The sequence below is a fragment of the Hydra viridissima genome, unplaced genomic scaffold (assembly GCF_058129835.1).
Source record: "Hydra viridissima isolate aposymbiotic clone 2 unplaced genomic scaffold, HvirCarnegie_v1 scaffold_2, whole genome shotgun sequence".
Classification (NCBI taxonomy): domain Eukaryota; kingdom Metazoa; phylum Cnidaria; class Hydrozoa; order Anthoathecata; family Hydridae; genus Hydra; species Hydra viridissima.
In genome coordinates, this window is record NW_028324301.1 from 7,028,362 (window position 1) to 7,055,315 (window position 26,954).

The 26,954-nt window shown below is 28.2% G+C and overlaps 3 protein-coding genes across 7 annotated transcripts; 1 reads left to right on the forward strand and 2 right to left on the reverse strand.

Moving 5' to 3' along the window:
• The first annotated feature begins 1,453 nt into the window (after window positions 1-1,453).
• On the forward strand, window positions 1,454-13,763 carry LOC149891710 (integrator complex subunit 13-like). Of its 3 annotated transcripts, none has more exons than XM_090079032.1 (21): window positions 1,454-1,738; window positions 2,118-2,192; window positions 2,394-2,554; window positions 2,966-3,031; window positions 3,273-3,342; window positions 3,504-3,629; window positions 4,304-4,388; window positions 4,598-4,687; window positions 6,183-6,226; window positions 7,015-7,060; window positions 7,379-7,453; window positions 7,864-7,967; window positions 8,140-8,215; window positions 8,339-8,415; window positions 10,595-10,666; window positions 10,773-10,858; window positions 10,943-11,024; window positions 11,559-11,613; window positions 12,634-12,894; window positions 12,971-13,118; window positions 13,407-13,763. In XM_090079032.1, the coding sequence occupies exons 1-21, from the start codon at window positions 1,517-1,519 to the stop codon at window positions 13,411-13,413; spliced, it is 2,028 nt and encodes a 675-aa protein (XP_089935158.1). In that variant the 5' UTR covers window positions 1,454-1,516; the 3' UTR covers window positions 13,414-13,763. The 3 variants fall into 3 exon arrangements, with proteins under 3 accessions (XP_089935158.1, XP_089935160.1, XP_089935161.1); XM_090079034.1 differs by having other exon boundaries at window positions 1,462-1,685; XM_090079035.1 differs by having other exon boundaries at window positions 1,473-1,738; window positions 2,966-3,027.
• A 3,908-nt stretch (window positions 13,764-17,671) lies between these two features.
• Window positions 17,672-20,222, reverse strand: LOC145180414 (4-hydroxybenzoate polyprenyltransferase, mitochondrial-like). 3 transcript variants are annotated; one of them, XM_090079737.1, is made up of 6 exons: window positions 19,603-20,222; window positions 19,054-19,175; window positions 18,827-18,912; window positions 18,575-18,708; window positions 18,170-18,358; window positions 17,674-18,040 (listed from the first exon to the last, which is right to left on the reverse strand). In XM_090079737.1, the coding sequence occupies exons 1-6, from the start codon at window positions 20,089-20,091 to the stop codon at window positions 17,894-17,896; spliced, it is 1,167 nt and encodes a 388-aa protein (XP_089935863.1). In that variant the 5' UTR covers window positions 20,092-20,222; the 3' UTR covers window positions 17,674-17,893. The 3 variants fall into 3 exon arrangements, with proteins under 3 accessions (XP_089935865.1, XP_089935863.1, XP_089935864.1); XM_090079739.1 differs by lacking the exon at window positions 19,603-20,222 and having other exon boundaries at window positions 17,672-18,040; window positions 18,827-18,958; window positions 19,054-19,149; XM_090079738.1 differs by lacking the exons at window positions 17,674-18,040; window positions 18,170-18,358; window positions 18,575-18,708 and having other exon boundaries at window positions 18,832-18,958.
• Window positions 20,223-20,314: 92 nt separating this feature from the next.
• Window positions 20,315-21,896, reverse strand: LOC149891711 (regulator of G protein signaling 6-like). The gene has a single exon (XM_090079736.1). It carries the CDS (start codon window positions 21,843-21,845, stop codon window positions 20,499-20,501), a length of 1,347 nt encoding a protein of 448 aa, XP_089935862.1. The 5' UTR covers window positions 21,846-21,896; the 3' UTR covers window positions 20,315-20,498.
• Between the last annotated feature and the right edge of the window lie 5,058 nt (window positions 21,897-26,954).

Below are 26,954 nucleotides of genomic sequence, written 5' to 3' on the forward strand. Positions count from 1 at the left end.
ATATTTGAAATAAATTTGCCTTTTAAAAAAAAATCAAAAACTTTCAGGTGGCTTTATTTCTGTAAGAAGATAAAATTTAAACACATTTTTAACATAAACTGATGAAGCTATCATAGAAGGACACAAAACACACAAAAAGTGAATCTTAAAAAAAATGTCAAATCAGCCCTTTTAAAAAACACTGATTCAATTACAATTACTGATATTCACATAGAAAACCATGCATTAGTTACTAAACATGAGATGTATATGTTTTTTTTAATTTTTTTTATTGCACAAAAAAAAAGTGTATCCTGTAAAATTTGCTTTAGTGCAAAGGGCCGGTTTTGAAGCTGACGGTCTCATATATTCGCTTTTGTCCGAAAAGAAATTTGAATCGAAAAGAAAGACTGCTGCATTAGTGGTTGCATACTTTGAGTTCATTTTCCCGTTATGGACTACAATTTATTAATTACCCTCGTAATAATTTTCATTCCAGCTATAGAGAAATCATATGTAGCTTTAAAAATGCGATGAAATGGATATTTTAACATTAAAATTTATAGGTAATAGATAAAAATAACTCGGATTTATCTAAGATTGTACGCTTCGTATTTGCAATAAAATAATGAAAATAACTCGCATGCTTAAATAATATAAGAGGAGACGAAGTAATGTTATTTTATTTTATGTTGGCACAATCTATGATTCAAATGATATAAATTAAAATCTTTTTATTTAAAAATATTATTTACATGCTTGTTATATTATTTACACCAGGAGTAAACTGAATCAATATCAGTTACTTGTTGAAAATTTAAGTAACATTCATCAAAATGTGGCCAAGTAATTAAAAACATTTTCCTATTCCATTAATACTTACACCGTAGTAATAATAATCAATAAAACAGTACATGAATTAGGCAAAATAATCTAATTACATCCTACTAAATTGACCAATTTAATTTTTTTTTTTTTGCTTAAAAGACTGAATAATAGTAGTTATTACTACAACTTTTGTATGGGATGCAGTGAATCACTTTATTTACTAATTCACTGTAACCTGATTCACTGTACCTTAATTTAACATGCGTTAATGCCTTAAAAAAAAAGTTTACTTCAAGTTTTTTATGTCATGTATCCAATTAAAATCAGATAGAAATAAAACTTTTAAACATAACAAAACATTATCTTAATGTTAAAATTTGTAAGTTTTAAATTCCAAATTGACTTTTAATTGTAAAAAATGATAATCACTTGGTAAATGTAAGACAAGTAGACTCTAGTAGCAAATCTTTGGTTCACATGTGTTCACATAAAACAATGATATCTGCAAGAAGAGAGAATGTCCTATGTATGTATGTATGTATGTATGTATGTATGTATGTATGTATGTATGTATGTATGTATGTATGTATGTATGTATGTATGTATGTATGTATGTATGTATGTATGTTTTGGCTTTATCAGCTAATAAATTATTTCAATTTTCTTTAAGAACCTTAAATAATACAATAATGATCAATTAAAACAATTTATGGCTAACTTTAAAAATCTTGTTTGTAAAGAATGTTGTATTGTCATCGACCATGGCCCTCATTTCTTGGAGATGTCTGGATCAAAATTAGAATTTGAATCAAATGCAAAGACATCACAATACCTTTTTTCAAGTCTTCAAAAGTCAACATGGACTTGTGTTGTTGAGGGTATCGTTGAATATTGCAGAATCATTTATGATTTATTCCCTCCTTCTTACAAAGTAACTTTAACTAAAAAACTATATATACCATTTGTTTAAGATTATCATTATTTTAAGTATAGCATAACTATGTTTTTATATGAATAACTTAATTTGGAATTTATGTTATTACACTTTGGTACATTTTGCATTTTATAATAAGTATATTTGCCTTACTTTAAAATGCATATTTCATTCTTTAAACTTACTAAAAAAAGAAACATTTAATTCACCGGAACAATAATTCACTATAAGATGATATGTGCATAATAAAAATATTTGTAACATTTTATATTGTCATTATGCTTACATGAGGGAGGACAGAACTTATAAAAGGAGGGCTGACCTCCCTAAAGGTGGACAATTGGTTACCCTAATAGTAAGAAATATTATCTATTAGATTTTAGTTCTTTGCTCGGATGAAGTTGTAACTAATATTACCACATTTCAAGATGAACACCAAAATACTAATCAGGTTTGTTTTGAAGAAAATTTTTTACTAACAATTTCAAAATAATAACCATTTTGACCTTTTTTCCAAGTAGTATTAGCATGTCTGCACAATCAGTGTGTTATCTGGCACTTCTCCAAAACCAGTGTCAGTTTACACACTGAGTATCAATTTTTCTTGTTTAATATGACACAATTTTCAAACTTGAACTTTTTTTAAATTTAGCTGTTAAAAGGTTTTGGTGACTTAGGCCCTCCTCAACCAGACTATGAAAGCGCAGTCTCAGTATTTCCTGGTGTGGCACAAGGTGCAGAAACACTTTTATCCAAGACAAAGGATAGTGGAAATGCCATAAAAAGAATGATAGTTGTTACTACAATTCAAGAGTATAGTATTAATATTTCCTCTCTGAAATTTGTAGCTGTGCCTTTAAAATAGTGTTAGCAGTAATTGGATTAAGCTTTTACTAAAACTGTTACTTATACTCTTCACCTACATATATATGATTACTATTTTCACTTATTTACAACTATTATTTTCTCTTTTTTTATTTACTCTAAATGCTATACATATTTTAAAGTTTGTACTTGTAGTAAAAAAACTTGTTAAGAAGTTTAAAAAAAAAAAAAAAGGAATTCAGTAATTTGTATTTTTTGATTTTTGTCTTGGAAATCAGCAACACTGATGTTTCAATAAAAACAAATATTTCTATATGAAGATTTATATAGTGAGAATTCCACAAAGTATAATACACTAATTTATTAGGCATCAATATAAATACTTTTTTCTCATTTCAGTGAGAGGGATTCGAAATCAATAAGTAATGTTGTATGGGAAATGCAAAATCATCTGGAAAAAAGCAAGTATATAGCATTTTACATTTTAAAGTAAAGTTGCAGCTTTGTTTGTAATAAGGTACTGTTTCTGTAAAGACCAATTTACATTTAGTACTTGTTTAATGGTTGATAAAAAGTTGCAATCCTGTGTTAGTCATTATTCTTAATTTATTTTTTCCATATATTTAAAATTATGTCTTTGAAAAATTATAGTTAACTAAGTATTTCTCTGCCACTCCAGTTATGCGCATTATTTTTTTACTTCTAGAATCTTTGATATCGATCTACTTGTTGTGAACATTTCAAAAGAAAATAAAGTTGCTCATTCTAGAAAGCGTGTAAGATATTTTTAATAAATGACACCTTTTTTGGACACCTTTTTAAAAAAATGGCAAAAGCAGTTTAATGTTACCAAGAAATTTACTGAACTGCAGAAATTAATGAATGTGAATGTATTTTATTGTATGACAGCCAAAATATATCTGTTATGTTACTGTAGGTTTCTCCTCATCTTGAAGTTACAACTATAACATTGAAGCCTAATCAATGCTCAGAAAAATTAGCCTTGTTAACAAGAAGACATTACAATCTTCAGTCAACTATTGTGACTGGTATACCAATGAAGGTAAATTTATTTAAATATTATTTAAAAAATGTGATTTTTTTTAATATATACTTTTTTCTTATTTTTATTGGTATTTGTTAGTTGTAGTCATGGATTTCTTGCTTGTTTTTATCAAGTGTTGAGTAAAAAAATTGAATCTAAAACAAAATAAATTCTCAATTAAATTTAAAACAACCCTTCATTCTATAAAAGTTGTTTTAAAAGTGGTTATTTTAAAAAAAAAAAGGCATTTAACATGTGGTCAGCTTAAATATGGATTAATGTGGTAATAAAGACTTGATTTACTGAACCAACTAGCTGTTTTTTTAAAATTGTAAGGGTTGAGCAATAATAGATTTACAGATTTAGATTGATAGATTTAGGCTTAAATTTATCATTATAACTGATAGTATATTGTTGCCCCAGTTCAACAGTGTAACATCTTAAAAATAGTCCTTTTGAAACATGTGTTTATTCTGAATAATCAGGGCATGATCTTTCTTGTGCAATTCTGTAATAAATCAAAGTAATTTATTTTCCATGGTATAGATTATTTTGAAAAATGTTTCCATTTTTACAAAATTTAACATGTATGTATTATAAAAAAAAGATCTGAACAATATTTAAAGCTTTTTTTTTTTAGTTACCTACATGTAATTTTTTTTCTTTTATAACAAAAAATCTTTCATTAAAAGGAAGAGCAACATTCTGGCCTGTCAGCCATTTATGCTGTGGAAATGATACATTTAGCTGCTGCTCATCATAATGTTGATTTTCTGGGTAACTTTTTGTATCTGTATATTTACTTTATTAAATTGAATATAATCTTGCAGATATCAGTATTAACTATTTCTATCGTAATTTGGTAAACTTTTCCAAGATATCAAGTTATTTATGGTTTTTGAAAATTTAAGACAATCAGAAAATACTATACTAAGTATTTTCTAAAGTTTTAAAAGAAAAATAAACCAGTTGCTTTGTGTATTTAGACCAAGCAAACTCTCAATTGCTACCTAAAAAATCTTCCCGTACCTCTGTCACCTTGAAGTGGTGCACACCTAAGAACAATAGTAGTCATGGTAACATTTTCATTAAAGTTATGATGGAGTTTTTTGAAGAATTTTTTAACTTTTTGTAAAGCACTAAAGCGTAGAGCTGAAATAATTTTTTGTTAAATGTTAACTCAAGTAAATTTATAAATTTTTTTGACATTTTGTGTTAACAAAATAAGTCTGAATCGCAATAAAAAAAAAAAAAGAAAAAAATATGTTTTTTTTTTTTGTTTTTTTTGTTTGTTTTTTTTTTTTAATTCATTTTTTGTTTTTGTCTTATACCATTTAATAACACAGGCCACCAAAAAAAAAAGTTTTTAAAAACTTTTTAAACCAATTCTCCTAAATCCTATGTGTTTTTGGATGCTGAAACCATATTTCTTTTTTTTTTCTTTTTTCTTTTTTCTTTTTTCTTTTTTTAAATACCCACAATTCTCTCACAATATGACATTGAGTGCTTTCTTATTTTTGGAATTATATCCAGTAAAAAAAAATTTATTAATGATTTTTATCTGCTCTCCATACTATGGGTACTGCAAAGTTAAAAGCTTTCTTCTTTTTCTTACATCATTTCTTATGATTCAAACACTTATGATTCAAATACTGTGATTCCTATGATTCAAATACTTTGCAACGAACCCAACATTTTGTCTTGGTTACTGATTTCTACACTAAAATTTGCAAAGTATACTTTTTTCAAAGTATACTTTTTTTAAGTCAGTAATATTTCTTTGATAATATTTTAACTACAAGGTCATGACATACATAGCAAAAAGTGTGAGGAGAGTTTATTGAACCACAAAAAGCCAAACTTACTGTGAGAATTAAAAGCACATAGGTTAAACACCTCAATTTAATGTTATGTTAAGAAGAAAACAAACACCTATGCCATTTATTAGAATTACTAACCTAATAACAATTGATTTCATTGCCAACTTTATAATATTAGAATTTATTGCCAACCTAATAAATTTTGAATGATTAAAAATATTTTTTTCACATTTTGAATAACAAGTTATTTTTTTTTTAATAAAAAAATGTGAGAAATTGGTGGGTGATTCAACTTTTTTTATCCCTATTCCCAAAATCAGCAAACAACACAGGTATCAAGTAAAGTTATTGAAAAATTTTTCATGGTTGGCATATTTAATTTTTTAATGACTTTTGATAAAGAAAAATTTGTTAGCACTCATTAAATTACTTGTTTGTTTTTTTTTATGTTGGGATCCAGTTTTTAAAATATAAATTGTTTTAATGTTTAATTTTAATGTATTTTTTTTGCATGTTTTTTTTTGTTTGGTGTTGCTTTTGTTGTTTTGATAGTTTGTTGTTTAGTTTTAAAGTCATGTTTCAGACAATTTAAATTTTTTACAGAGAAAGTTGTGATTGTCTACTTACTGTTTGTGCATGTATCTAGAGGTGTAAAAGAGATCAAATTTCATTCTTGACTGCAGTTGTTCAAAAACCCTGTAGCACTAGAGCAGTCACCTTTTTATTTGTTTTGACAATTTTTTTGTTATAGAGTTACAACCATGCGTAGGAACATATCAAGTTACACCAGCTGAGGTATGGATACTTAAAATAGTTGACTATTGGGAAACAAAAACATTTCATTGGGTTTACGTTTTCAAAGTTTACTTTAAAAAATAACTGGATGCTGTAAAACTGTTTTGCAATAATGTTCAGCAAGAATCAATATTCTTTCGAATCCATGTAAAAAAACAAAAAAAAAAAAAACTCATCAAGTGAACTATGAAAGTTGGGAATTAATCAGAAAATATTTAAATTATTTTAATTCCTAGTAATCAAAAGTTTTTTGCATGCACTCGTTTTCTGTAAGATTGTTATAGATTTACCATTATATGATTAGATTTACCATTATATGATTACTATATTCCAATGCTGTGCAACCTCTAATTTAATGATCAACCTATGCTTTGTGTAACTTAATCTAATCTGATGGCCACTGTATAAACTAACGCTAGTTTATCAAATAGTTTTGTTTCCAACTTAATTTGAATAGTTTACTTTTAATTTTAAAATTAGATTATTTATTTTAGGTTTGTGAGATTTTAAACTAATAAAGAAAAAAATTTTACTTCAAGCATTCTAAAAGCATCCAAAATTACTTCCGGTATGTTAATAAACCTATTTGGTCAGTTTACACAGTGGTCCTCCTCATCAAGTTGGAAAAATTTAAAGATTTTTTTAAGGAAAATTTTAACAGCATATTTAAAGAGTATTTACTTCTGTTAATAACGCTATAAAAGAATTATAGAGTAGAGTTATAGTTAAATTAAAATGTTAAATTTTTTTTGTCTCCATAGACTTTTAAAAGCATTTTTAATTTTTAGGTGAACTCCAGACCAGCTGCTTGTCTAACTATGTTTTTGTTGCAAGGTAAAATTGCAGCTGGGTTTGTTTAAAAGTTGAATGTAGCGAGTTTGAAATTATTATAAAGATTTTCCAGAAGTTTCTTTTCTATGTAGCACAGTTTTAGTAGTGTTACATGAAAACTATTCTAATATAAATGTTAATGTTCAGATTTTCAAATAAAACTATGAAACTGTTAAGACTTTGTTCAACAAATTTTTGAACTAAATTAGAAAACTTTTTTTAAATGCATTTTTTTAATAAGTTGGTTTTTTATTTTTTCTTGTTTTACTTAAGTTGTTTGTTCTATGTTAGTTTTATAAATCTGAGTTTTAAATTTTGAAGGTCGAACTGTTATGTTGGAGGGACAAAAGAAGTCAGGTGGAAAAATCATGACTCACATGCTGTCTAGCCATGGTGGTAAGTTCTATGTGATTTAATTTTTGTATTTATAGAAAAATTGTATTGATTATTTTCCAAAACTAAAGTTAAGTGCTATTGAATCATGTGCATTTATACAAATTGACCTCATTAGTAGTAACTGATGAAGTAAATCGAGTTAAATCATTGTCTTAAAATAATAGTCACAACACAAAAATAAAATAAGATTAAAGTATCTTATCTTACATTAAATCTACTTGTTCTAATCTCAGTTGACTAAAAAAGTTGTCTTTAATGATAAAAACTTCTGTTATTCTTTTAATTAGTAAGGTTAATTTAACTTTATTAACTTAATATTTATAATCTGTTTTCTTAATATTTTACTGTTTATATTATTCACTATATCCTTTTTCTATTTGATTGTTCTTGCATTTTTTATTTTTTGATAGGCGAACTATTTATCCATGTGTTAGCTTTTGGTAGAAGTCCTTTAGAAGACCCACCATCTATTACAGAAGGAATTGGAGGGAGAGTTACTGATTACAGAATCAATGTAAGATTTTTAGTTATCTAATAGGATCTTTAATTAATGTGATCTAAATAATAGTTGTTACTGCTCTTGAAAAGGAAGATTACTAGAATTTACATAAAACTGCACTAGGAATTTTAATAATGGAATTTTTATTTTCTCAGCATTTTTTTAAAACACATTTGTACATTTTTAGGATTTTGGTCGTGTGATGAAAGAAACAAGGCTGGCACCTTATGAGAATAAAAATGATGTTGATCCCAATCAATTAGGTTTTTGTTTATTTAATTTTATTTAAGACTTATCTTAGTTAATGGTGGGTTGGACTCTTATAATTTGTTATTAAAAAAAAGATTTTATTGTTTATTAATAAACTATTATGAATTCTGTTTCAGGAATATGTTGCTTGGAGAGGTATTCGAAGCACTGGCCATTGATTATCAGTGACACTTTAATATTCAACATGCAAGCGGTAGTTATAAGAATTAAATTTTACCAAATTAACAGTAACAATATCAAGGTTATGATAACTGCTGATAATAGCGATGAAATACTTTTCTATCTAGTTTGAAACTGGTCAGGATTTATAGTTATAAAAGTTTAATGACTAGGCTATTTAATTTACAGTTAGTCTGCAATTAACCGTTAACTAATATATTACAACTTAATCAGTGCATTACTGCTGATTATTATTAAACTTGCAATGCAGACCTTTTTGATATGTAATATCAGGAAAAGCTAGTACAATTTCTGCTTCCTGTATGTATTGTACCAATATTTCTTTTTGATTTCTTGGATTGTTGAGTTGGGAACACCAGTTGTTTTTTTTTTTTTTTTTGCTATCCTGAACAGAGTACTTTCTAGATTTTTCCTGTATACCTTTTACCCATATTTTTTTTTTATCAAGTTTTAAACTTGACTTAACGCTCTATTTTTCTCAAATTTCTCTCCGATTCGTGACTTTCATTCCACAATCTGCTGATATAACTGATAATTTTTCTTTGAACTTTGTACTTTTTTTGCTAGCAAATTTGTTGGAACACTACCAATTTTAAGCCTTTCATCTAAATGACTTTTCTCACTTCTGCTTGAGAATACATTTTTTTGTGTATTACTATCTATTACTATCTTTGTATTATTTGAAAGGGAGAATAATTTGCTCAAAAAAATGAAGTCAAATAAGTGTTCTTTACATTTTTTTGATAAGTTTTTTTTAAAATAATTAACTTAAAAATAAAAAACTACAAAAACCTCATGAAATCATTTAGACTTGTTATTCTTCTTGATTTTTAAATTTTTGTTTAAAGCATGTACACGAAATAAATGTGAAAGTAGAAAAACAACTAAAGAAAAGTACTCCTTAATTTTTATTTCAAACCAAGTAATAATTTTAATACAATAATATGAGAAGATCAAAAAAAATTAATTATTCCTGTGGGAATCTAATAAAATTTCGAGGTTTTGCTTTAGTGGTACCCAGAAGCTTGTGCATGGAATAAGAATCAAAACTACTTGATGCTTTTTTAAATGATATTTTAATATCTTTAATGTTTCTGCAAAGCTTTTTTGTTTTTTTTTTTCATTTTTCTTTTAATAATTGCCCAGTACTTTTCAATAACTCTCAATTCTGAGCAGTTTGGAGGATTTTCTGTTTTAGGCACAAATTTCACATTATTCTTTTTATACCATTCCATAGCTAGTTTACAATAATGAATTGAATCTAAATCAGGCCAGAACACAGGTCTGCTATTGTGTGATTTAATAAGAGGTAAAAGGCGTTTTTGTAAACATTCTTTAACATATATTTGACCAGAAAGTGTGGACTGAGAAATATAAGGTACTAATTTTTTGCAACTGCAAATAGCTTGCCAATTCAAGGTTTTTTTAGCGAACTTCTTATGTTTTGTGTATTTAAATTTCTTATCTGCTTTTCCTCTATATTTGGCAATATAATAAACAGCACCAGGAATTTGTTGATGATCGTACTTGATATAAGTTTCATTGTCTTCAATAATACAGAAATTTTTAGAAATAAAATTGTCATACAACTTTCTGCCGTGGGTTCTTGCACTTTTTTGTTGAGTTTCAGAATGGTTGGGCACTTTTTGTGCTTTAAAAGAATGAAAACCATGTTTGTTTCTAACTTTTGCATCAAAACTATGAGAAAATCCATATATTTTTGCGCATTCCCTTAGTGAAAGGGTTGGGTTATTCTTAAAATTGTTAACAAGTTTTCTAACTAGTTTTATATCTTTAAAACCTTAAACACGACTAAAGGTGTATGGATGTATTTGCAACGATTTTGCAAATGAATTTTTTCTCTTACGTTTTTTTTTGTCATTTTTAAAACTAATTTCAAGTTAAATCCAAAAACTAACATATTTTTTTGAAACCACAACACATTGTAAACAAAATACAAAAAATTAAAAAGATTTTGATACAACCACTGAAAAAAAATGACGTACTTATTCTTTCACATTTATTTCATGTACACACTTTAACTAAAAAGTTTTAATTGAAATAGTGTCTATAAATTTGTCTAAAACTTTTACTTATTTAGTTGATTATAAATGTTAAATCTTAATTTAAAAAAAAACAAAAAACAGTATAAGTATCTGTTTTTTTTAAACTCATTATGTTGATCTTTTTAGAATTTAAATCCTTTACTGGTGCTGCTTTTAAAACCAGTGTTGCAAGAAGAAGAGGTTCAAGAATGCAAGAAAGTTAGTTCCCTATTTTACTTGCAATAGTAACCTTTAGCTACCATGAAATACGGACAAATGTTTTATATTTTCAAACACTTGTTGTAACTGAAGATTTTTTTTTTAGGTAATTTATAAGCTGCAAGCAATGGAAAGTAGAAATGATACATTGCCCTTACCTATTGTAACACTTAAAGGAAAAGCTTCAAAGAAGTAAAGAATAATTTGAATAAATTAAAGTAGTAAATAATATGCATTTTTTAGAAAACAAAATAAAAAATGTTTTAATTTATGTAGGGAAGAACAATACAAGAGTTTATGGTCAGAACTAGAAACTTTTGTTCAAGGTGCTGCTAATTCTTCACCCATGCATAGAAAGGTATGTAATTAAAACCATGAAATAAAACATTTTTATTCTTTCCCCAAAATGAGATCTAAAATAAAGTCAACAGTCAAAAATTCTTACACTGAACCAAACAAGATTGAAGTATTGTGTTGTGGAGTGATTAAAATAAATACATTTTTTTTCTCCATCTGATGGTATTTGGTATGTTAGACAAGACATTTTATGGTTGGTACAGTACACCGTACCAACCATAAAATGTCAAAGCCCTGACCTAAATACCTACAGACAAACTAATTAAGTTTGTCAAATCAAATTTATATTTGTTTGATCAATAATTGATATATTTTTTGTTACTACTTGTGGTAAAAGTTTTAGAAAAAAAACAAATATTTTAATTGCTTTTCACGTAAACTGTTCATAAATCTGTTGGTTTCATGTCAAACCAACACTATTACTATCACTATTACATTTATTATCATTTTATTACCTGTTTAAAATTTTTTTTCAACCTTGTATCTTTTAGTATTTTAAAAAAATACTTTTTCATTTCTTGGAATGTTTTTTTAGGTTCTTTTATGTTTACGTGGTACACATGAGTTTGTAGACACAAAAAATAATGAAGGTAAGAATTTTTTTTCATCTGTGTCTACAGCAACTTGTAGCAAAGTTTAATAATTCTAAAAAAGTTTAAATATTAGGAATGTGATTGGTCACTTTAAACATTACGCTTGTGTGTGTGTGTGTGTGTGTGTGTGTGTGTGTGTGTGTGTGTGTGTGTGTGTGTGTGTGTGTGTGTGTGTGTGTGTGTGTGTGTGTGTGTGTGTGTTTATTTTGCCAAAAGGCTCGTTATAAAGTTAAAATAAAATTATTTTAATATTTTACAATTTTTAGAAATGGTGCCTTAAAAATTTAAGCTTTGCTTAAACATCCTAAAATTTTCTTTAAAAATAAAGCAATACCAAGATACAGATAATAATTTTAAAGTTCACCTAACACAAAATATTGAAGAACAAAATTTCCTATCCCCATAGGAAATTCTTTAATATGTTGTATTAGGTGAACTTTAGAATCATTGTCTGTACTCTAACCGCATAAATCTTCTAAATTTTTAAGCATGCAAGCCTGTAATGCGTTAAAACTATTGAAAAATAAATTGAGAAAAAATATAAATCTACGATAAATAATAAAAAGTTGCTCAATTCAAGTATAAGATCTGATAGAAAATAGAGGTACAGATTCTAATGACTGCAGCAGTTTGACTAGCAACTCGTTCCCAAAGACTTTGCTAGTTTTTTTTCCGTACCATAACAGATCATTAGGTAAGATCTTAATGGTATCCGGTGATATGCATGTTCGGGGTATATCAGGTAATGCGCGTGTTCCTTTTTTATTTAAATCAATTCTCTGAAAACTGAGGATAATAAGCTGGTCAGTCCATATAATCTATACAAAATTAAAAAACTCCACTATGAATCAAAAGGACCAATTTATTAAGCTCCCATAAGTATGCATATAGTAAAAAAACTAGGGAAATTATAATTTATCGAAGTATCGTGACGTTTATTTGTGTTAATAAACTAACATACACTTATGAAGTTTTTTTTACGACATTAAATTTTGTACTGTGATTCTAATACCATAGACAATTCGAATAGCGAATTAAAGTCTTGGAACGAATTAGACCGTTATCAAAGTATGAGTGCCCGGGAAAAAAGTGATTTTAACGAAGCAACAAGAAAAAATGTCGGTGCTCCAAGTGATCCGAGAAAGAGGAGAAGGACGAGCGAAAGCAGTAGCAAATCTCTGGAAATCGTTTCTCATGGTAAAGTTTCGCCCCAGTCTCCAACCTCTGAGGAACCACCAAGTAAATTTAAAAGAAATGAAAGATTACCAACGAATTCAAGTAATATATATTTTTCAAATCTAGGAAAAATTTATAAATTTTATTTCAAAACTTAGTTATCTAATTTTTTTGACAGCCGTTATCCAGGAGAAGTCATCTATTTTATCGATTTGGATGGAGCATAAAAAAACAGCAGCATCAAGATTGCACGAGGAATTTGTTGGCCGTAAGGAAGCAGTGAACGGCAAATATGAACTTTATCGAAAGGAAACAGTTGATGGAAGGTTTAAGATAATAATTGTTAACAAATTATTATAAACTTTATTATGTTTATTTAGAATCGATTACCCGCCATTTACAGAGCTGTAATTTTATTTTTAATTGACTCTGTAAATACCGAAACTTTTAATGAATTAAATTACATATATATATATATATATATATATATATATATATATATATATATATATATATATATATATATATATATATATATATATATATATATATATATATATATATATATATATATATATATATATATTTAAATACATTACATACTTTTTTTTTAGTGACTAAATTCTAATCGATTCAGAAGATCGCCTGTGTTTGATGTTTCCTTGGAAGCGTACGCTCATATGAAGGTCTGGTCCTGGTTTAACACGGCAAGTTTAGATCTCAAACAATCAGAAAATTTTACAATCAGAAACAGAATCAGTTTAATGAACAGTTTAAAAGTATTTTTGATATTCTAATTCCTGATCTAAAGCTGCCGAAATACCAACTATTTAATTCAGTTGGAAGAACGTTTTAAAGAATGTGTTGTTAGGAAAAAAAAATTTTTTTTAACGTGCTGTTGTTGGAAAGTTTTGGAAGAAAAAAAATGTGTTATTTTTTAAATTGGTATAAAAATATCAGAATCGGTCTCATTCGTTTTCGCTGTTTATCAGTGATTTTTTTGAATTACTAAAATTTTACAATTTGCCCTAAAATGAGGTGGCCAAACATAAACATAAACGTTTCTACTAAATATCAGTGCCAGTCAATTTATAATCAAAACATGTCTGCTATTTGGAAATGTTTATCTTAGTTGTTTTTTTTTTGTTTTTTTTTTGCTTTAGTTAATTTTTGGATTTTTTTATTCCTGTTGGCTGCTTGTGAGTAAATATCGATGAAATACTTTTCCCTGGAACAACTCATACTTTGTTTGTTTTTTTTTTGTGTGTGTGTGTGTGGAGTTAAACAATCGTTACCTCTTGCCTCAGCCAGATGTTGTATGAAGGAATCACTTGCAAGAGAGCCAAATTGTTCAGTGGCCTCTTTATTTGTATATGCGGGTAAAGCCCAGTTTTTGAAGCCTGGCTTCATAAAAACAGGTTTTATCCGGTTGATTTTTTAGCAATATAGGAATTTGATCATTAGAAAGTGATGGCGTATTATGTTCTCTCCCACTTGCTTTCCAACTTGTTAATATTTTCCTCAATTGAACTTTGGGGGAGTCCATAAAGTACGTACGCAGTAAAATCAATGTTTTTTGTTAACATACAGATCAAGTTTACGAATAATTCTTGAGAAAGATAGTCAAACAGCGTACGTACTCTCTATCTTGAACACACACCCACACCCTCCCCTTGTACGCATTTGTACGTTTTTTAGTAACCTCCCCCTCCCCCCATACTTGCGTACGTACTTAATGGAAGCCTCCTTTCATTAGTTGAAAATATGCAACATCCACTGGCTGACTTAAATGTATTGATTTTGGAGGAAGTGCAATGAATTTGATGTTGTTGCTTTCACAATGACAGAATATGTGGATTAATATTTGACAATAAATTGTCTTTAAAAAGAATGTGTACCTATAATTTTTTTAAACTCAGACAATTTTAAAGACTCAAAATAGTCGAAAAAACAGCTGAATAAAACCATCCTCTTTTTAAGAAGTTATAGTGGGTTCCTTTTGACCCATTTTCGTCGAAGTTATCTTTATTGAGTCTGATTTCTAGACAACAGTCACAAAAATACATGTCCTTCTTTATTAGCACAATATATCTAGGATGTTGCAGACTTTGCTGAATTATTTATTCTCTCAGGATATTAAGGTCCGCATTTTGTTATTACTTGTTTGAATGAAGGCAAGGACATAAAATTATTTGAAAAAAACTTTTTATTTAAAGGTTACATATGGAAAAACTCAGATGGTTGCATAGTATTTGTAAATACTCTGCAACCATCTGAGCTTTTCCTTTAAGTTTATTGTTTAGCGTTGATGAGGAATTGATGGTGGAAATGAGTACTTTTGAAGGTTAACGCAACATTTCCCTGTGTTAACGTTCCTTTTTTTATTATTGCATTTAGACATTTGTTTAATTCTGAGTGTGCGTAACCACGACTCCCAACTTCACGATTGTATGTCCTTGGCATGACGTCTTTACAGTTAGCATGAAAAAATTGAAACCTAATAGAAATCTTGGAAGTTTAATCCTAAAACTGAAATTGAAGATAACACCATTTACTAATTCCTAATGTAAATTGCAACATTAAAGTTCACTTGATAATATTTTTACCCAAGGTCAAAGTTACACCCAACTTGTGGTCTAAGTCACCCCATCATTTTCGCCTAAAACAATTTTAAATTTGTAGTGTTATAAATTAGATAACTTTTAGATCATACTTTCGATATAAACTTACAATAAGTTATATACATTAACACTCAAATATTAACAACAGTTGCAACAAACAAATACGTTTTTAGTATGTAAATTTTCAAATTTTTAATGCCTCCAATAAAAAATAAAATATTTAATGTAAATGAGTTTATAAACTGCAACCAACCTTTGAAATAAATAAACAGATAAACATTACTTTTGAGTACACACAAAAAATCAAATTATTTTTTAAATGCTAAAATAACTTTTTTTAAATTTGGCCACAGTCACTTCATTTTACTTTATTTTTTACAATGTAAAAAGAATCCCAGTGAACATTTCGTAATTTACACAGTAAATAACACAAAAATCAGTTTTACTCAGAAACTAACAAATATTGTTTAATAGAAATAAAAAACTAAGTGTTTATTTGCTCAAAACATTGGTTTTGAACCAAAAAAACAAGCACTTAATAGAATCTGAACCGTAAATGACTATTACTTTGATATCCTGGTGAAAACTTTCGATCTGTTCACCACTGACATTTAGATATTTAGGAAAGCGATCTAAATGGTTGCGGAGGAAATTTACTTCAATGCTCATGCTTATTTACAAGGGTTCTTGAATTTTTTAGCGTGTTTCTCACAAATTCTTCACAGTAGTTAGCATTCTAATTACCTAGAAAGTTTTTTAAAACCTCTTTAATTGTTTCATCAACCCTAACGTGTTGTGCAGCAAAACATATTTTAAGCTTCGTTTAGAGCAATCAGTTAATAGCCTCCTGTTACCAGGGACATCAGAGGAAGATTCAAGTCTACCTCAAGACTTTTAATGTCCCGTGGACCTGTAAAAGTATGCTAGAGATGTGTAAATGTTATTGGATCAGAAATGACACATCTCTGCAATACTACAGCCAGAAAAGAAAACAATATACGAGCTTCACAAAGGTAAGAAAGTATTGCATATTGAATAATTTTATTAAAACTTTTATCCTCAAAAATTTTTTCTTGTGCAAAACAATTAAGTATATGTAGAATTCTAGAAACCGTTACTCCAAAAACCTGTAAAAGCTGTATTTGAAGAACCTGTAAAGGATATTTGAAGAAGAAACAACAATGAAGGCTACAACCAAAGGAAAATCTTTCACTGTACAGCGGTTAATAAAAGCATCAAAAGCTTTGTAATTTGTCTTTTCCCTGTACCCACAATCTTTTAGAAGCTTTGTAATTTGTCTTTTCCCTGTACCCACAATCTTTTGATTTGAACAAAAAACTGTTGGCTTTCTATGAAAAAATTGCAGGATATTGGTTGAAGCTATCATCCAGAAGAGATCCGTTTCAACTAAATATATTCCGAAATATTTAGATTTTTAAAAATACTTTTGAATAAACTTGATTATAATGGATACGAAAACCAAAGACAAAAAAATCATTTACTTAAAGAGAACTTATAAATATTGTAATTTTTATAGTAACTGAGTCTTCTATTTGTTTCTTAATCATTGATCTGTTTATTTTATAAAGAATTTAAAGTGAATAATAAAGATGGTGGAAAAAACAAACTAGTTAAAGCTTAAAGAAGATAAATTGAATCTCACTCAAAACCTGAAAAAAATAACTGAGTTGCTAGGTATAAAGAATAATCGATACCTTTGTGCCATTAATGCGAAGTTAGAAAGTATATATCGTGGAACAGAAAGTGCTTTTTTGGGTAATTATTTGATAATGTTAAGAACAGTGAATTTCTTAAAATTATCAGATAAACATCCATATAAAAGACTGGGTTTCTGAAGTAAACAGGCATCACTTTAGCTGTTTTGGGAGAACAGATTTAAGTTGTCCGATTCTTAGAAAGATTTCCTAAAAAATACTGAGGGCCATAATGACATACAACTCAAGGCACACTTTGTTTAAAAAAGATTGATTAATTTTTTGTTTAATTAGATAATAGGGAAAAACAAATCAAGCTTAAATAAAATACCTTGTATTGAAAACGACACAACATCGTTAAGTTGTCAAATATTTCAAATGATACTTTTAAACAAAGATGGCGACAATATTTTCTACCATTAGGTTTTAAGACTAGATGTTCAAGGCTTCCAAAAATATAACCCATTACTGATGGAATGCTTTCAGCCTATATTTTTTCACTAGATTGTGGGAAGCGGACGAGCTAATGATATATAAGAAGGGGTATGGCAAATAATAACGCGTGAGTTACGATGGGGTGTCAAAAGTAAACTTGATTATTTTTTTCATTTTTATTTTATTATAATTACCTAGCTGTGAATGGTGATCGATTTTGACACTTGAATTTCGATACTTGAATTTCAATTTTTGACCACAGTAGAAGTGCCATTTTAGTTTAAAGGCTGGGTGAGTTGCATATTTTGAATAAAACAAAACGATTCTCCATCAATACTTTTTAGTACCTTCAATTTGCATATGCGGCTTCAGTAAGTTACTCAACAGAATTCCGAAAAGCAAAACAAAGCCGATTACTTTATTTGACGCAAACTTCGATGAACAATCGGTAGGACTTGACAGATTCACAGTTCCAATCTATGAAAATATGTAATGCTATGAAAATATATAACACTATGAAAATGTACAATGCTATGAAATAATATATGACAACTGTGACATGTGTTTCGGTAAAATAACAAAATAATAAAGCTGATAAGGACAAACCTGCCATGATAAATGAGAGCAAACTAGCAATACTGATAGGTAATATGGCCATAATTGTTCGCTGTTATACCCTGAGACACTAAGTCCTGTTACCATACATACTGCGAAGAAAGACAACATTTTCTTAGTATCGTCACCGAACAGAAGCGCTGTAGATTTGACTCCAATAAGTGCATCGTCAACTTTGTCCTTTAAATATATAACAGAGATATACAATATTAAAAAGTATGAACAGAAAAATGACAATATGCTTTTTATTAGTTACGATAGTAAAACTGGTAGACATACTTCTAACTTTTGTGTTAGCAACCCAGGTTTAAAAGTTTTATGTTTACAAAAACCATAGAGTTTCTATAAGATTTCTAATGAATTTTTTTTTTCCTGGGAACTGATTATAAAGATTACCTGATGTGCATATATTGTATCATATATAACAGTCCAAGAAATACCAGCCATATAAAGAGGGAGGCAAACCATCCAGTCGCATTCACCGTGAGCAGCAGACCATCCTAGAAGGGCTCCCCAGTTAATTGTGGCACCTAAAAAAATATACATAAGTCAATTTTTAGATAATTTAACAAAAACTTTCTTTTGGTATTTTTCTTTTTATCTAAAATATATTCTTTCAAATACTTAAAGATTGTTTCAAATACATACCTAAGCAGAGTTGAGGCCAATAAGTAAACCTTTTAAATAAAGGATATGTTACAACTAAACCCATTGAAGAAGCTCCAAGCAATATGCTATAAAATTTGTTTATAATGCAGTTAAGTAATATAAATGCATCATCTAAATGAAAAAGTTGCAATTTTTTGTTTTTTAAAAAAATACAACTAAAGATGAGCTTACTAAAGACGAACTTGCTAAAGAAACAAAAAATTTACCTATACCAATTGAGCGACAAAAGTACACCTAAACTGCATGATAATAGTCCAGAAAGATATACAAGTGCTTGAGTTTGTGATAATACACCTGCTGCTAATGGGCGAGATGCTGTGCGAGTAACCTTTAATAATATTTGTAATATAAAAATTATTTGTACTAAAAAAAAGAACCATGAAACTCTCCTCCCCTTCTTCCCATTGTATACTTCAGTTTTATTTTCTAAAACTACCTTTGACATCAAACTCCATAATTTTTCGAATGTCTATAGGAATTCTATTATGAATTTTTATCCCAAAAGTCTATAGGAATTCTATAGGATTTCTACAGAACATTTTGTTCTTTTGTATTCCTAATTAAATATTAAATAATGAGATATTTGGAACAAATAATAATTTTTAATACTTAATGGTTTTATATATATATATATATATATATATATATATATATATATATATATATATATATATATATATATATATATATATATATATATATATATATATATATTTGATGGAAATGATTGTATTTTAAAAAAATCAAATCACTACTTTTTTATCAAAATCTCTATCCCACATGTCATTAATAATACAACCAGAACTCCTCATCAAGAATGCCCCAACACCAAACAATAGAAGCAACTTCATATCTGGTAAAGTACCACTCTGAGCAGCCATGGTAATGCTCCATGCTCCTGGAAAAAACAGTAGCCATGTACCAATTGTTCTTTGAAAGCGAATCAAATCCAGATAAGGCTTGACATAATTGGGACTATATTTATAAGCTGCATTAGTGAAAAAAGAACATCCTTGCAGCTTTGGTAAAATTGGTGTTAATGGTGTTTTAAAAAACACTGCACCGTTAGTAAAAAGTGTTTGTTTATATTGCAAATGTTTCTTTTCACTGAAGTCTACTAAAAGTCTTGAAGAAGTATATACAGTTTTATGATTTCGAATAGAAAGAAGATAGGCTGTCTGATAAAGATTTCTTACACTTAAAGAAACCAGTGATGCTTTTAAGCTTGACACTTTAATGTACATTTTACTTTATAAAACTTAAAATCGTCTATGTGAAATTTTGAAATAAAAGCAATTAATAAAAAGCAAAATATATTTATAGATACAAAGATGATAATTGTATTATTGTGTGTATGCGTGTGTGTGTGTATGTGTGTGTATAGATAACATATATTTATAGGCCTGCATAATTCAATACAGTATTAGTGTTATAATTGATATATATTATTAATATATAATACAGATGAGCATTAAAAGAATAAAACAAAATAACTTTTTTTTAAATAAGAAAGTTTCTAATATACTTTTCTGCAATTATATTTTCTTCATCTTTATATAAAGGAAAAAATATTATTTTAAATCAAAATAACAAAATTAGTACTTTATATATAATATAGTAGATAACATTTAATATATGTATTTTATGTTTTTTAAAACTTATGCTGCGGACTGGTGAGTATTGAAAAAATTCCCCTTCTTTGACCGTGTTGGGTTGGACTAACAGATTCTTGTAGTAATAAATTAAAATTTTCAGACTTCAAAAATCTTGGATAACTATCTGATTTCATAAGTCTAAATATTTCTTGTTGAGCAGGATAAAATGTGTAATGATTTAGATTTGCAGTGCCTTCACGCACAGTTTGCATTAACTTTGAATCTAAATTCACCTGATAAATTGCTTTTCTCGATAAATATTCTTTGTAAATCATTTCAGCTTTCTCTTTTAATTTTCTTAACGGACAAGACCGAAACTCTTCACAGGCCAACCAAAAGCGTAAATTTTCAGAGCTGTGTTCTTTTTCTAAATGTTTTAAGAAAGCAACAACCCCTTGAGGATCCCTTAACAGCTCATCTAAACTTAAGCTCCAACGCTCGATAGAGGTTCCAGCGCTTACTTTCTTTGGATTACTGTCTTGTTGGTTTTGATCATCTGAGTGAAATATTGAATTATTAGCACTTTCAGATTGACGCATTAAGGGATCAAATATTTGATATTGGTTACAGTAGAAAATTAAGCTATCAATTGCAGTAAGCGATTCACATCTTTGCACATAGGAAATTGAATCAAAAGTTCTTATCGAATCTAAAGAGGATTTTCTCCCCATAGGATTGCTAAAAATGACTTCAGTATGCAGCCTGCTCTTTTCTTGTTTTTTCTTGAATTTTAACTGATCAATTGCAAGAACATAATCAGAATCTGAAGCAGGTTTATGCAAGTTCCAAAATGCTCTTTCTTGACTTTCAATGATAAGTTTTTCATCTTTTTTTTTCTTTTTGTCTACTTTGTAAGCAGCTTCTGCATCAATCCAAATACTTTCCCAAATATGGCCCATTGCATTTTGAAGCCTTGATAGTTGGTCCATTTCATAAGTGTCAAGATTTGATCTATTCTTATTGGAAAACAAACGCTTGCAAAGATGGATGGCGTAGTTTTTATTTGTTATTGTTATTTCTTTTGTTGGCCAATAATAACTATCTTGAAACCTATAATATGCTAAGTCATCTTTCAATGTAAGCTTACTATCAATTACTTGAAATATATATCCATACTTGGCTAATGTTTGACCTACATATAATGCTTCAGCCCTTGAGTCAAGTTTCATGTGATCCTTAATCCATGTCACAATATCAGCACCTGTGCAAACATCGGGTATTGTTTCCCATAATGTTTTTACTGGTTTAATAGACACACCGGTTTTTTTGTCTTGTAGTCGTTTAACAATACTCTCAAGACGTTGCAAGCTTGATAACAACTGACTGTCTAACTTTGTACTCATGATTAATTTTTACTGTTTTTTTCTAAAGAAAAATTCAATCAATAAGTAAATTTAACAAACTAAAGAAAATATCTATAAAATTGTCAACTGTCTAATGTAGCAAGTAGTATTCTTTAATACAGCAAAATTGTATAGCTCTATATTTTAAGTATTTATATATATGCAGATTATGAAGATAACGGCTAATCTATAAAAGTAGCCTAGCTTAGTTTACTAAGTTATAAAAATATCTACAGCTATATTTATCTATAAAATGAATCTATATCTCACAAATTTTTAAATATAACTAAAAGAAATTGCGACATAAAATTAAAAGGATTTATTGACAAAACTTTTCTTTCAATTTTTGTCACCGTCGGAGCGTTTTTTTTTTTTGGAGAAGGCGTCAAAGGAGGCAGAAAATTCTTTAAATAACTAGAGTTTTAAATTATAAATTGCTCCCGATGGAAGGAAATATATTATTTGTATATACATTGGATTATTATATAATATAACAGGATAGCTCAAATTGGACAAAGCTATGTGGGTTGATCAATTTAACCCACGTTAAATATTAAAAGTTTAACCACGCATTAAATATTAAAAGTTTTGTCTTTCTTTTTTATTATATTTTATGTTGATTTTAATTTTAGCGAAGTTAGTTATTGGCTTTAGCTTAGAATTTTTTTATATTTTTTCACATTTAAAAAAACTTCTTACATTCCGAAAAAAAAGGATTGTACTTGTTTCATGTCAAAACTATTTAAAATATATCTATAAAAGAAAAAAGTAAGGCGAGGTTGAAGTAATCTGTTTACATGCGGTTGAACCGAAAAAATACTTAAAACTCATTTTAATTGTGGGTTTGTATATTCTATTTGAGCAATCAAGCCTGAAGTTAATCAAGAGCTAAAAATCAAAAGTGCAACTTTAAAGGAAAATACATTTTTTACTTTCTTGTGTCTGAAGAAATAAAATGCGTAGTTAAAACCTTATCTACGTGTTTATTGAACTGATCTTACTTATAGTGATGTACAAATTGATAGATAAGTCATAAAAAAAATGACTGAAAACTTTTCTAGATAGCGTTGTTTGATTTTAAGATCTCTATATATCCTATATACTGCTGTTGCTTTTATTTCTGCTTAAAATGGTTTCTTAAGCTCACCTAATTAAAAAAACTAAAATGGAGAAATTTTTAATAATGTTTACAAAAATAGCTTCAAAGCATAATCTCCGCCAAAAAAATATTTTAAAGATATATTTAGTATTTTATCAAATTACTTTAAATACATCAGTAAAAGTTTTAACAGATTTATTTTAAAAACTTTATTAGTTAACGACGGACATTTTTAGCATTGGAAAATCATTTTCCTTAAAAGCTTTTAAAGTTTCGTTAGATAAAATACAAATACAATTTTACTATAAATCAAATACTTACTTAACTAATGGCCCTTACTTTTGGGTCGCGTTACCAGAACCTCGTCTGGTTATTTTATTATTGTTGTTGACTTCGGCAAAAATTTCAACCCTAAGAATCTTTTACATTACTTAAAATGGTGGGGTATGTTTGGGAGTGTTGTTTAAGGCTGAAAGTTAAATTTAATAAAAAACGTTCCTACTTCATTTGCAATTAAAAAATGTTTGGACTCGTAATATGGGAGAAAAGATGGTCAATTTTCAGGATCGCTTCGTAAGTTAATCAAAACTATAAAAAATGTAGACACTTCAATCGACCTTTTCTATTACTGATCATTGTATTTATTATTTAGTGAAACAAATAATCAAAATTGAAATGATTTTCTTTTTTATCCATCCCATAAATTAATCTCATTTAAAAACTCCGAAGTTAAGTGTAAGTATAAAGGGTAGGAGAACTATATTTGCATATGATCAAATAGATTTTTTCACCCTAAACCAACTTTTTCCCAATAAATTTGTATTTCGGCAACCACCCTTTTCATACCGGATAAAAAATTTTATTTTGCAATTCAAAGTCTACTTCGTAAAAACTGTGGTGTAAAAGTGTCCACCCTCTCTTTGACATAATATTAAAAAAAGGAGAATTGCGATGTGAATAAAATAACGAATGGAAACTAGGAACAACAACTTACCAACAAACAAACGAATGCAAAAATGAAAGATTCAAAGGTAAACAAAGTGACGTCAACATTAACAATCAATTTCAATAGAGCCTCGTTAGACCAATAAATTGTTACAGCTATGAAAGGTTCTTAGAATAAAAGCATGACTTTATCAACAAAACTAATGGAAAACAAAAAAAAAAAAAATCTTTTGGACTCAATAGTTACATTTTGATTTTCTCCTTAATTTATATCCATTTCTTTTAGGTAAATTAGATAATACATAAATAAATTATATACATTACACATTTACACAAGTAATACTTGTGTAAATTTATAACTGGATGCGTTCTGTCTTGAAAAAAAACTGGTTAAGAAGACGAGTTGAATTGGCTTGAGCTTTCGCATTTAGAGCGGCAAAGAAGCCATTTATTTCTGAAAAGAACTGCAAATCTAGACGCTTGATGATTAACTCCGTGTTTTGTGATCTGTAAATCAAAATTCAATCCCATAAAAATCAGACGGTAAAACCGTCGTAAAAAGATCACTATTGCCATGGTCTATTTAACCTCCCAGCTTTAAAAACTTATGGAAACAACTTGACGATTTAGTCCGATTTTATAGGATGTTTAGAAGTACAACTGTTCCAACAACTCAAAGTTGCTTAGAACTTGATTCTATGTGAAAAAAATCGACAAACTACAAGACGCTGCCTAGAATTTGTTAAAGGATTACGTCATACAGAACCTAATTAGTACAAACTTGATTGTTCTATTTGTTTTTCGTGATAAAATTTGAAATTAAAACTATTTCTTACAAAAATACCATTTGTTTTATATTAAAATGAATAAACTACATTGAACTTTGAGAAATTTTTTCCAAATAAAAAGTATGCGTTGAAAAGTTTTATTTGTTAAATAAGAAAAGTAATCCATTACTTTTGCTGAACGATGAAAACCTTCTTCGGAAGAAATATTTTTTGCTGAATCAGCAATCGTTTAATCGAGACAACAGATCAATCTGATCGATCGCAGTTAATCTGTCGATTGCCATCAGTCGCGACGACATTTTTGTGGTACACTTTCATTAGAAAATGATTTGCAACGATCATTTTTTAACAAATGATAAACCCCTAGATCCCCTTCGTTCAATTAAAGTTATATGGGACGGAAAAAAATGATAAAAAGATGTTTTTTTTTAAGGCTTTCTTTAACAGAAAAAAAAAAGATAATCAGATTCTGTAGCGGCTTTAAAAACGTTTAATTATTTTTAGTTTTTGATTTGCATTATTAAATGAAATAATTAAATTCAGTTTTTGTTTTTGCTTTAAAAAACTCTCTTTAAATATTTCTACGGTTTTCTGATTTTAATAAGAAATTTTATCTCACAATATGCAAAAATACGTTAAATGATATTAAATTGTATGATATTAGGTGAAGACGATGTTTCAACCATATATGCAACTGAAACGTAAATACTACCTAACCCTGAACCCAACATAGATTTAGCTCAAACCCTGGCTCTAAATGGGATCAAGAAATCATTAGCATTAGGAAAGCATATCTCGATATCTACTACTTTCTAATTTTCATAATTACATTTATATAAGTATTTTATGTAAGTATCCGTCACCCACTTCCTTTTTCTAAGCTTGACTTATACTTTAAATTTAAAAAGTTTGAATGTTTTGTTCTTTTAAAATTCTTTTTTCATATTGTTCTATGGGTTAACGTTAACAATATTCTTCGGTAGAGTGAACTCGACGAAATCTTTTAAAAGATGTTTTTTACCGTTTAAAAGACATTTTTTTGACTATTGAATCAATTCAAACCATTCAAATTTTTTGTTATTCTGTCGTATTTTGCGCAAAAATTACATTTTGGACTTTTGATCATATTGAGCGTTTAAAAAAAAAATTAAGTCAAACATATGACAAAATAAACAACTGAGTGCATGATTCATAGATGCCAATGTTTCCAGGAGTAAATGCTTTAAAAGTATTCCTGGAACTAGATTTCTTTTATTTTGAAAACAGTTAGGAAATTTCTTTTAACCAATTGTAAACTACTGATAGAGCAGAATTAATCACTCATTTAGTAACAATTGATGGCTACAAAGTAATGTTGTGTGAAGCTATTAACAAGCTTACGTCACACTCTTACACTTGCCAATTTTCAAACAAAATAGTTGAAAGAAACCAAATAAAAAATGAATCTTGCACAGCGTTACTTGATTTTACAGAAAACTATGTGTTTTTTTTGCAAGACCACATTCAAAGCAACTATTGCAGCAAAACTGAATGCACTTTAATTTCAGTACCATTTTATTATTCAAATAAAATGTGTCAATTGGAACAAAAGCCTTTCTGGTTTATTTCAGAGGATAATGACAGTTGTTTTGTGTATGAAGTTCAAACTCAGATATTTTATCTAAAAACTTATCATCTGATAATAACTAAGGTAAATTATTTTTTATTGGCATTTGCTTTATCTAGTGTTTGTAACATTATTGGCATTATTTTTAACAAGATTAAAAAGTAAAGTTGAAAGACGTTCGTGAAAATCTCAAGGTTTGCTTTCTAAAAAAAACAATCCCAAATCAATTGTATGTACAAAACTTTTTTCATCAGTTTCGCCCAATCATCTAAATCATCTAAATGATACTATTAGTTTTAAACGAACAAATGAGAGCTCAAGTCATCATCGCCATGTTTTACATTTAAACTTGTGAGAAAAAAAAAGACTGCAAAACTAATGGTATGTAGCAATTTTAATAGATTTCCCAACCTCAAATTCACAAAGATGCCAAGTTTTAGCTGATTAGAGAAATTATTTATAAAGTTATTGATAAAAGCACACAATTACTTTTTACAGTAAGAGGGGGTCACGCCTGCAACTTGGTAAACATTTATTAATCATATTTCCGGAACCACGTTAATTTGGATGTTCAAATTTTTCGGTTTTTGAAGTTTTAACAATTTCTTTCAGAATTTTAAAAATCAAGTAATTCTGAAATAGATAGTGGTATATTGAGGTTAAATTGACAA